We start from the raw sequence: 12,682 nt of genomic DNA, 5'->3' as shown, positions 1-12,682 counted from the left end.
TTATATACAGGATGGATAAACAACAAGGTCCTACTGTAGAGCACAGGGAACTATATTCAATATCTTGTGATAAACCATAATGGAAAAGAATATAAAAACGAACGTATATATATGTATAACTGAATCACTTTGCTATACAGCAGAAATTAGCACAACATTGTAAATCAAGTTTACTTCAATAAAAAAAACTGATGTCAAAATCCTGAATTTTACCTAATAGAATACAAAGCTATATAAACATGTGATGACAATGAAATAGGTCTTTCTAGAAATACATGTTTCATACAAAATCAGGAAACCTATTAATCTAACTCAAAAAGAGAAAAAAAAATACATCATCATGTATATATATATATATATTTTGGAAAGTTTAAAAATGACATTCAATATCCATTTCCAATTCAATTTTTATAAATTCACTAAAAGAGGAAGAAAATGATTTAAAAATGTATATTTTAATTTGCTAGCCTGTGTCATGCTTAATGGTGAAAAGTAAGGAGCACTGATTTTAAAGTCAGGCCAAGAAGAATGCCAACAATCACTACTGCTTAACACTGCTCTGAAGTTCCAGCCTTATAATTAGAGAGGAAAATAAAATTAATTAATAAGTACAAACACTGCAAAGGCAATCCAGAAATGACTATCAGATTATATAATTGTATATCTGGAAAACAAACAGGAGCAGCTGAAAAAACTGGAATGAACAATAACATAATTCAGTAAGGTGTCCACTTATAAAAGTTATATAAAAAATCACTAGTTTTCCTATATAGAAACAAAAATTAGAGACTATAATGGAAGAAAGGCACATATTCAAGAAAGAACATTTAAAACATATATCAAATTAATAATAAATGCATAGACTTTATATGAAGAAAATGATAAAACTTCATTCAGGTTCATAACAGAAAAACTGAATAAACAGAGACATATATTGTTCTTGGATAGGAAGAGTCAATGTTTTAAATATGTGGTTTTTTAAAATCAATCTGCATATTCAAGGTAATCTCGATCAAACTCCCAACCCTTGAAAAACCTTGGCAAATTTATTCTAAGTTTAATCAAGAGGTGAGAATAGTCAGGAAAATTCTATAAAAAGAGAAAAATGTGTGTATAGTTGCTTAATAAAATAAGAATTGTAGTCATTAAAGTACTGTGGTACTGGAAGAGAAAGCCTAATTAATGGAATAAAAGAGTTCAGAAATAGGAATTTAATATCCTATGAGAGTTTCCTTTCAAACAAAAAGTGAAAAGAAATCATTTAATAAATGTTGTTTAAAGAATAACCACCTTTTGGTAATAAAAAAATACTGTACATTCACACCTACATCGCTCTTCTTTTTATGGAATTTTCCTGACTATTATTCTTTATAGCTAAATAAATTTTAAATGGGTCAAAGATTTAAGTGTAAAAATAAAACAATAAAAATACTGGAAGAAATTATGAAAAATTGTGTAAATAGTAAAATAGAGCTGAGGACAAATGATAAACTGTTAAAATATTTTGAGCCTTATAAAAGACAAAGAGTTAATATGCTAAATCTTCCAAGAAGTCCTAAAACTGACAAGAAAAAAATGTTTCAAGAGAAAAATAGGTGAAGAACATAAACAGGCATTTCACAAAAGAATAAAATGCCAATCAGCATGTAAACATCTTCAACCTTTCTGATTAGCGAAGAAACAGAAATCAAAATATGCAATGCTATTTGCATTATAATATTGACAATGATAAAAAGAATTAAAGAATTATAATATTGTACTGTTGTGGGTGTTAGAAATGAGCATTCATATGCACAAGAACAGCGTAAATTAATACCACCTTTTTGGAAAACAACTTAGCATTATGTAACAAAATATAAACTGTTCATAACCTGGACACATCTAGTATGTGTCTAACAATTCTACTTCTGGGAATTTACCCAAAGGGAAAAAAAATGTATTCTACACAGATGTTCACTGCAGAGCTGTTTGTAATAGTGAAAAGCTAGAACACTCTAAAAAACATCCATCAATACAGAACTGGTTGAGTATACTGTATACATGTACAATGGAATGTCATGTAGTCGTTACAAATTATAATAGAATATCAATTGACAAGGAAAGATATCTAAAAATAAAATTGAACAGGTTGCAAAAAACATAATTCTCAATGTGATGCCATTTTTTTGGTGAAATTGAACATAAATCTATTCTATTATGGATGTACAAAGAAAAGCTGAGAGACTTCTCTGGTGGTGCAGTGGTTAAGAATCTGCCTGCCATACAGGGGACAAGGGTTTGATCCCTGGTCCAGGAAGATCCCACATGCCGCGGAGCAACTAAGCCCATGAGCCACAACTACTGAGCCTGCGCTCTAAAGCCCGCAAGCCACAACTACTGAAGCCCGCGCACCTAGAGGCCGTGCTCCGCAACAAGAGAAGCCACCACAATAAGAAGCCCGCTCGTCACAACAAAGAGTAGCCCCTGCTCGCCGCAACTAGAGAAAGCCCGTGCGCAGCAACAAAGACCCAACACAGCCAAAAATAAATAAATAAATATATTTTTTAAAAAAAGAAGCTGAAATGGATGGTCTTCACAATATTAAATGGTTAACTCTGGATGGTAAGAGTTTGGAGAAGTTTTACTCCTTTGTATTTTTTTTTTTTCATTGAGAATATCTCTTTTTTTTAAAAAAAGAAACCATAGGGACTTCCCTGGTGGTCCAGTGGTAAAGAATTTGCCTTCCAATTCAGGGGACATGGGTTCGATCCCTGGTCTGGGAACTAAGATCCCACATGTTGCCGGGCAACTAAGCCCGTGTGCCACAGCTTCTGAGCCCATGCACTCTGGAGCCCTCGTGCCACAACTAGAGAGAAAACCCACATGCCACAACTAGAGAAGAGAAATCCCATACACCACAACTAGAGAGAAGCCCTCGTGCCGCAACAAAGAGCCCGTGAGCTGCAACTAAGACCCGACGCAGCCAAGAATAAAATAAATAAATAAATATTAATAAAATAAAATAAAATGGAAATCATAGCGAAACTTACACACATACGCGTGCACACACATGTATAATACAAGTCATGAGAGGGGAATGGGGATGTACCTCAGGTGGTCATCAAAGCGCACAGTAGCCGCACAGTGGAAGATGATGTTTGTGTAGGAAAGAAGCTCCTGCATGTCCTCCTTGCTGATGGCAAAGTCATTCTGATTGAGATCTGCAGAAATAGCTCGGATCTTCTCATGCACATTTGGACAAACTTCTTTGACTTTTTCAAACAGCTAAAATATAAATATAAATCATCAAAGATCATCATCACCATCACACTGTTCTTATTTTCACTGACTTGTTTCATTATAATTCTCAAAAACTGGTTTTAGTTGTAATAATATGACTCAACCATTTGCTATATTGCATGCAGTTCAAGGTCAGTTTAGTATAATTCCTGCTCCTCTTAATTTGATAAAATTTGAAAAAGTCAGTTCCAATAACCAGTAAGGAGTGCATTTTGGACTTTTCCTGCAGGGTGAAGGAGGGGTAGTAAGTCATCCCTATCCTGTGCCATCCTCTCTTCCCATCCAGGGCAGCTTCAGGTTTATACATGATGATTGTTTCCATTTCTGCCTGGGAAATATTGTTTTCAGTGCAAAATTACCAGCCTTTACACAGCCTTGACAAATTACGAGCAAAATCACCAGCCTTTAAGAAGGTCTCATGAGCACAGGTTCAAAACAACTTGGTTAATTGTACCAGATTAACAAGATGTCTTAGCAGCACAAAGATAATTAGAAAAAAACAAATTAAGAAAACTTGTAATGGGTAAAACAATAAAAATTTTATATAATCTCATTCTAATATAAATGGCAGTTATTGTCTAGTAAGAGGATTACATGAGCTCATGTACTTTTTATAAGATTTTAATTGATTTTTTAATGTTCTAATTTATTTATACAGGGAAAAGGAAAGAGCACTGGAAGTTTTAGCTTTTATTACAATTATTCAGATGAAACAGAGTCTCTACTTTCCCCTCCACACAGAAGTTCTCAGATTAAATTTGTATTTTCCATTTTCTCAGAAAATAACAATTTTAATGAAATGATCTTGGCTCCAACCTACTTTGATAAAATAAAATTTTATCGTAGTATTGGTATGGTACGTTAACAGTGAGGATGAGAAAAGTAAGGTTAAATGTTTAGAAAGGTTAAGAGCAGAGAAAATTAGTCTACGTTTTTAATAGTAATATAGTAGTGGAGACGAACAATCCTTTTCTCCCTTTTAACCCCAAAAGAATGTTTTCATCTGTTGCTTGATCCTGAGCAGAAGGCTTCTCCTCCCCATGAGAGAGCTACCCGAGGCTTTTCTGTCGGGTAATAAGAAGTTGATCTCTGGTATTCAGAGAAATCATGTCTCATTTGTATCAGGCAAGACCATGTTCAGAGGAACATGGAAATTTAATGAAGCCAACTAGGGAAGGGAATAAAATCCATGTACTGACCTGACAAGATAATATACTTCTACGATTTTCCTGCACTATAAGATCGGCCTTTTAAATAAGTGTTACTATAATTCTGAAAATAATTCAGAAGTTAGGTCAATCCTCAATGCTTTTTTGACATCTGGGATTGAAAAGTATCTGAGGGACATTCTCAAAAAAGGTTATTCTGGTTCTTTCAGAAAGACATTTAATAGCTTTCCAGGAATAATGGATCATAAGCATGCTAGTATTTGCTTTCCCCAGTCAAATGTTTTCCTTTGTAGTTTGTGTTAATTGTACGACAAACACAGGTAGGATATTTTTGGATAAATTTATGTAACATTTGTACAATTACCCCCCTTTTTAATAACTGCATTTGTAGAAGGCTCTTTTTTGAGTCATGATAGATTTTATTCACAAGAACTCTGTTTAAGGTTCTGTGGAGTCTGACTTTGGCCTGTGATGACTTCTGGCTGCTTGAGAGCAAGACGTGGAAAATGACGTGTGTCCACCCTTCTGGCAATGGGGCTGCTCACAGATGATGTAAGCTGCCATACACAGATTTTCTGTTGCCTTTGGTTTTTATGACTTTAAAAGGCAGAGGATATTGTTATACTGTATTGTACTTTCAGACCACCTGTGCAGTGTTGAACAGCACCAAGATACATTTACAGCATTACTATTTTAGGAGATAATTACTATTTTGGGAAATAATGTCCCAATCTACATCCTATTTATGGATTTATATTTTCAAATGAGAGGGGATATCTGAGTGAACACAGTGTAATTTAAAAAGAAGTTTAAGTTTTCTGATCTAGCTGGTATTGATTACAATCAGCTGAAATAAATAAATGAATTGGCTGCATCAACTCAAACCACAGTGCTAAATTAGGGTCGCATTTTACTATATTAGCCAGGCCTAATAATATGACTTGCTTTGTCCGGAATCTCAGCCTACAGCTGTAGCTTCTAACAAAATAATACTCCTTAAATGTTGGTACATCCTAAATAGAGTGCTAGAGATTACAGCAAACTGCCATGTAACAGGTCAGTGCCTTTCAAAGTGTTATCCCCCAAGTGAACTGCATTGAAATCACTAGTATGGAAGAAGAACCAACGCAGCCATAAATAAATAAATAAATAAATAAATAAATAAATAAATAAATAAATGAATGAATGAATGAATGAATGAGAAATCACTAGTATGCATCTTAAATATGTATATTCCTGGACCCCATTCCATAACCACCAAGTAAGAAATCACTGGGGCATGCCCAGGAGTTTGCATTTCACATCGTTTCATAGTTGATTTTAACTGAACCCAAGACGAGAACTTCTCTAGTTGGATTGTTAAATAACTGATGAACAATTGTGTATGACTCATTTCCCTTTTTAACTGCCCAGGGCAGTTACAAGACATCAGTGGTTTTCAAACTGTGTTGGTATAAGAAAAATCTAGGGACCAATTAAAAATGATGTCCTTACTCCACCCTCAGAGATCTTGACTCAGATCTAGGGACCAATTAAAAAGATGTCCTTACTCCACGCTCAGAGATCTTGACTCAGTAGTTTTGATATGTAACTCAAGAGTTGTATTTCTTAACCATCTCCACAGATAGGTCTGATGGTCCAGGTCCATACTTAGAGAAACAGTGACTCCAAAAATTCATGTCCATTTTAAAATTCTGGGCTTAAATTTCACCCTCTGGCTTGTAAACTCCTTGATTCTCTTATATCTCTTTATGCTTGACAGCACCCAGTTCATGGAAACGACTCAAATTTTGCTTGTTAAATTGAAATTAATTACTGTAAGAATACTAATAGAACCATAAATGGGAGCTTGATTCCTGAAATTGGTTACCAGCTCTTTTGTATTGGTGGGATAAAAGACAGCAAGTAACTACTGCTAAAAGAAGACACAAAGTGTTCCCTTGGGTCCTCTGCATTAACTGCCAAGGTGTGGGGGGGCATGGAAAGGCTCAGAGCAGACCCTTTTCTTTTGTAATAATGACAAGACTAAATGACAGATGAAATGATGCAAATGGATCCTCAACAGATACCAGCCCTTCTGAAAGTTTTTTTTTTTTTTTTTTTTTTTGGATAAGACATTTATTAAAGGCAAGAAAAAATACGTGGAATAAAAATGAGTTAAGAAAAAATAAAATTTCAAAAATTTCAGTGAAGGCCCACCAATAAAGAACTTAATATAATTATTTTAGATTCTAAGAGTTTATCATCTTCCTTCTCATATATTATTTAATGGCATAGGACTGAGATGGTAAAGCGTTGAATAATTACTTGCTATTTTTGAACACTCAAGACTGCTGCTTTTCCATTTTAGGAAACCATGTTCTTGACAGGAGGAAGACACATTTCTGTGGTCACTGAAAGATAACAGCTGTGAGGTGATCTAAGCATTTCAAACTGATAACAAAGCAATACATTTTTCTTGGAAAGTTTAGGAGTGTTCCATTAATTTGACATTATACAGGCAAGTATTTCTCTCTCTTTCAATTTATTGTTTAAAACATGAGAGACTATTATGGCAATAGTTACTTATAGCTCAGAGGCAAGAGAGAAACTTTGAAAATCCTAAGTAAGAATATTGACAGAAAGAGAACTTTTTGGATTCAATAAACTCCTTAGGTATGACTTCTGTGGCCAGAGATGAAGACTGCATTTTTATTAGAAGCAGGAATTGGGCAAGGAGTGGAGGGCATGACATTTATATAATGCTTTTGAAACAATGTTCAGGCCCTGCACTTGGACTTCTACAGTCAATTTGTTATCCACATGACCTAACTTGTGAGGCATCTAGGAGTCACTACCTCCTGAAGACTATTAAATGTAATCATTCCTTTCTAATCATGAGAGTCTTTGATCTTTATTCAGTCTACTGATTCCCTCTTCAAATATAATTATATTATTTAGTCACAATAACCCACCAAAATTTGCTTAGTATTTTTATTTTGTGAAAAAAAAAGTTAGGTCCCTTAAACTAAAGTGCAATCTCTATGGAATATTTGGCATCCCAATGAAAAAGAGAGCCTGTAACATTTATCATAGAAATTTTAGAGTGCTGAGTAAAAGCAAATCAACGAATTTTGCAAGTTAGCTCTTGAACAAGAAAGACATGAAGAAAGGCTATATATAATCTAAGTTGAGAACAATTAAATACAAATAAGTGCATGTAAATTAAGGCAAAAAACCATCATACCTAATGTAAAGATTCACAAAATTCAAAAAACGTTAGGATTTTGCTAGTTCACTACTAACTTCCGTAAGATATGAAGGATTAACCTAGAAGTTCTTACTGCTTTAGTGAGGACCACTCTATAGGACCATAAGGCAGTCTGGTGTAGTACTAGGTTGTCAAATTTTTGCATACAGTAGGGTTGCTTGAGAAGTTGTTTAAAAAGACAAAAAACCCAAAAAACCCAGATGTACTGACCCTAGAGATTCTGACTGAGTTCTGAGTTGAAGCTTGGGCGCCTGGAGTTTGTACAAGCTCTATAATGAGTCTGATACACGCTGAAGGTGTGAACCATTGGTGTATTAGAAAGATCCCAGGCTCTTTGGAGTCAGGAAGGCCAGGGTTTGAAGCCTAGTTCTGCCATTTATTAACTGTGTGACTGGGGTAAGTTACTCACCTCACGGGGCCTCCGTGTCTTTATCTGCATATTTATCTAAAATGTCAGTCAAAGGACTGTCTCATTCTGTGATCTCAGAGAACTAATAATTCAGCATATATTCTGCTATTCTTTTTTATTTCTACTTTTTTTCCCTCCAGTTTTATTGAGAAATAATTGGAATACATGATTGTATAAGCTTACGAGGTACAGCATGATGGTTTGATTTACATATATTGTGAAATGATTACCACAATAGGTTCAGCTAACATCCATCTTCTCATATAGATACAATAAAAAGAAAAGAATGAAAAAAAGGAAAAAATGTTCTCCTTGTGATGAGAACCCTTAGGAATTACTCTATTAACAACTTTCCTGTATATTATACATATTCTTCTATTCTTGAAAACAATTTTGCATTTAACAAAATTATAGTTCACTTTACATAAGAATCTATAATAAATGCTAGAGGTGACACAGTTCATCATCTTGTTAATGCTCTGTTCCCATGCCAAAGTCCTGTTTCACAGAGTTCTTTGAGAATAAGGACCTGGTTAGAGGAAGCAATTTCCTAGGGGTAGCAATGCAATTCAGGGGGGAAAACATGGGCTTTGGAGATAAAAGAACGGCATTTACAGTCTGCTTTTTCACTACCTTGGTACTTCCTTTGATAGGTGACAACTTTCTTGGAGTAATTTCTCATCTGTGAGGTAGCAATAAGGCATACCACAGAGTTTTGTGAGGATTAAATAGGGTAATAAAAGTCAGATGCCTCGCATAGTGGCTCCCACTTAGTATGTTTCTAATAATAGGAAAACTTCCTTTCTGCTTCCACAGAAATACTCCATTTTCAAAAGCTGCTAATCAGACAGCTATGTGTGTATCTGTGTGTATTTGTGCATCATCCCAAGGTTTCTGATTATACCATGTGATCCTGATACCTCTGAAAACCGAATATATTCCAGAGTGTTGACTTAAAAAAAAATACACAAAGTGAGAGCTGAGAGTTAAGTTTTATTTGGGGCAAAATGAGGACTGAAGCCCAGTAGACAGCACCTCAGATAGTTCTGAGAAACTGCTCCAAAGAGGTAGGGGGGAAGGTCAGTATATATGTGATTTTGGGGAAGGGGGAGTACATGCAATCAAGCATATATATATATATATATATATATATATATGTATGTGTATATATATATATATATATGTATGTGTATATATATATATATGTATGTGTATATATATATATTTAACATCTTTATTGGAGTATAATTGCTTTACAATGGTGTGTTAATTTCTGCTTTATAACAAAGTGAATCAGTTATACATATAAATATATCCCCATATCTCTTCCCTCTTGCGTCTCCCTCCCTCCCACCCTCCATATCCCACCCCTCTAGGTGGTCACAAAGCACTGAGCTGATTTCCCTGTGCTATGCGACTGCTTCCCACTAGCTATCTATTTTACATTTGATAGTATATATATGTCCGTGCCATTCTCTCACTCTGTCCCAGCTTACACTTACCCCTCCCCGTATCCTCAAGTCCACCTCTAGTAGGTCTGAGTCTTTATTCCTGTCTTGCCCCTAGGTTCCCCATGACCATTTTGTTTTTTTTGCTTTTTAGATTCCATATATATGTGTCAGCATATGGTATTTGTCTTTCTCTCTCTGACTTACTTCACTCTGTATGACAGACTACAGGTCCATCTACCTCACCACAAAAAACTCAATTTCGTTTCTTTTTATGGCTGAGTAATATTCCATTGTATATATGTGCCACATCTTCTCTATCCATTCATCTGTCGATGGACACTTAGGTTGTTTCCATGTCCTGGCTATTGTAAATAGAGCTGCTATGAACATTGTGGTACATGACTCTTTCTGAGTTATGGTTTTGTCAGGGTATATGCCCAGCAGTGGGATTGCTGGGTCGCATGGTAGTTCCATTTCTACATTTTCAAGGAACCTCCATACGGTTTTCCACAGTGGCTGCATCAATTTACATTCCCACCAACAGTGCAAGAGGGATCCCCTTTCTCCACACCCTCTTCAGCATTTATTGTTTGTAGATTTTTTGATGATGGCCATTCTGACCAGTGTGAGATGATATCTCATTGTAGTTTTGATTTGCACTTCTCTAATGACCAATGATGTTGAGCATTCTTTCATGTATTTGTTGGCAATCTGTATATCTTCTTTGGAGAAATGTCCACCCAGGTCTTCTGCCCATTTTTGGATTGGGCCGTTTGTTCTCCTGATATTGATCTGCATGAGCTGCTTGTAAATTTTGGAGATTAATCCCTTGTCAGTTGCTTCATTTGCAAATATTTTCTCCCATTCTGAGGGCTATCTTTTTGCCTTGTTTATGGTTTCCTTTGCTGTGCAAAAGCTTTTAAGTTTCATTAGGTCCCATTTGTTTATTTTTGTTTTTATTTCCATTTTTCTAGGAGGTGGGTCAAAAAGGATCTTGCTGTGATTTATGTCATGGAGTGTTCTGTGTTTTCCTTTAAGAGTTTAATAGTGTCTGGCCTTACATTTAGGTCTTTAATTCATTTTGAGTTTATTTTTGTGTATGGTGTTAGGGAGTGTTCTAATTTCATTCTTCTACATATAGCTGTCCAGTTTTCCCAGCACCACGTATTGAAGAGGCTGTCTTTTCTCCACTGTATATTCTTGCTTCCTTTATCAAAGATAACATGACCATATGTGCATGGGTTTATCTCTGGGCTTTCTATCCTGTTCCATTGATCTATATTTCTGTTTTTGTGCCAGTACCATACTGTCTTGATTATTGTAGCTTTGTAGTATAGTCTGAGGTCCAGGAGCATGATTCTTCCAGCTCCGTTTTTCTTTCTCAAGATTCCGTTGGCTATTCAGGGTCTTTTGTGTTTCCATACAAATTGTGAAATTTTTTGTTCTAGTTCTGTGAAAAATGCCAGTGGTAGTTTGATAGGGATTGCATTGAATCTGTACATTGCTATGGGTAGTATAGACATTTTCACAATGTTGAATCTTCCAATCCAAGAACATGGTATATCTCTCCATCTATTTGTATCATCTTTAATTTCTTTCATCAGTGTCTTATAATTTTCTGCATACAGGTCTTTTGTCTACTTAGGTAGGTTTATTCCTAGATATTTTATTCTTTTTGTTGCAATGGTAAACAGGAGTGTTTTCTTAATTTCACTTTCAGATTTTTCATCATTAGTTTATAAGAATGCAAGAGATTTCTGTGCATTAATTTTCTACCCTGCTACTTTACCAAATTCATTGATTAGCTTTAGTAGTTTTCTGGTAGCATCTTTAGGATTCTCTATGTATATAGTATCATGTCATCTGCAAACAGTGACAGCTTTACTTCTTCTTTTCCAATTTGGATTCGTTTTATTTCTTTTTCTTCTCTGATTGCTGTGGCTAAAACTTCCAAAACTATTTTGAAAAATAGTGGTGAGAGTGGACAACCTTGTCTTGTTCCTGTTCTTTGTGGAAATGGTTTCAGTTTTTCACCATTGAGCACGATGTTGGCTGTGGGTTTGTCATATATGGCCTTTATTATGTTGAGGTAAGTTCCCTCTATGGCTACTTTCTGGAAGGTTTTTATCATAAATGGCTGTTGAATTTTGTCAAAAGCTTTCTCTGCATCTATTGAGATGATCATATGGTTTTTCTCCTTCAATTTGTTAATATGGTGTATCACACTGATTGATTTGCTTATATTGAAGAATCCTTGCATTCCTGGGATAAACCCCACTTAATCATGGTGTATGATCCTTTTAATGTGCTGTTGGATTCTGTTTGCCAGTATTTTGTTGAGGATTTTTGCATCTATGTTCATCAGTGATACTGGCCTGTAGTTTTCTTTCTTTGTGACATCTTTGTCTGGTTTTGGTATCAGGGGGATGGTGGCCTCGTACAATGAGTTTGGGAGTGTTCCTCCCTCTGCTATATTTTGGAAGAGCTTGAGAAGGATAGGTGTTAGCTCTTCTCTAAATATTTGATACAAATCGCCTGTGAAGCCATCTGGTCCTGGGCTTTTGTTTGTTGGAAGATTTTTAATCACAGTTTCAATTTCACTGCTTGTGATTGGTCTGTTCATATTTTCTGTTTCTTCCTGGTTCAGTCTCGGAAGGTTGTGCATTTCTAAGAATTTGTCCATTTCTTCCAGGTTGTCCATTTTATTGGCATAGAGTTACTTGTAGTAATCTCTCATGATCCTTTGTATTTCTGCAGTGTCAGTTGTTACTTCTCCTTTTTCATTTCTAATTCTATTGATTTGAGTCTTCTCCCTCTTTTTCTTGATGAGTCTGGCTAATGGTTTATTGATTTTGTTTATCTTCTCAAATAAACAGCTTTTAGTTTTATTGATCTTTGCTATCATTTTCTTCATTTCTTTTTCATTCATGTCTAATGTGATATTTATTATTTCTTTCCTTCTGCAAACTTTGGGGTTTTTTTGTTCTTCTTTCTCTAATTGCTTTAGGTGTAAGGTTAGGTTGTTTATTTGAGATGTTCCTTGTTTCTTAAGGTAGGATTGTATTGCTATAAACTTCCCTCTTAGAACTGCTTTTGCTGCATCCCATAGGTTTTGGGTTGTTGT

General features: G+C 35.2%; 1 protein-coding gene across 2 annotated transcripts in view; it reads right to left on the bottom strand.

Moving 5' to 3' along the window:
- Nucleotides 1-12,682, bottom strand: part of FAR2 (fatty acyl-CoA reductase 2) — a 152,268-nt gene that overhangs the window by 25,465 nt on the left and 114,121 nt on the right. For both annotated transcript variants that reach the window (XM_068561618.1, XM_068561619.1), the window contains one exon: nucleotides 3,089-3,264. In XM_068561618.1, coding sequence (XP_068417719.1) covers nucleotides 3,089-3,264 — 176 coding nt within the window. The remainder of the gene's footprint in view (nucleotides 1-3,088; nucleotides 3,265-12,682) is intronic.

The sequence above is a fragment of the Eschrichtius robustus genome, chromosome 13 (assembly GCF_028021215.1).
Source record: "Eschrichtius robustus isolate mEscRob2 chromosome 13, mEscRob2.pri, whole genome shotgun sequence".
Taxonomy (NCBI): domain Eukaryota; kingdom Metazoa; phylum Chordata; class Mammalia; order Artiodactyla; family Eschrichtiidae; genus Eschrichtius; species Eschrichtius robustus.
The sequence above is the reverse complement of the archived record's forward strand: the minus strand, read 5'-3'. Positions and strand labels throughout refer to the sequence as shown.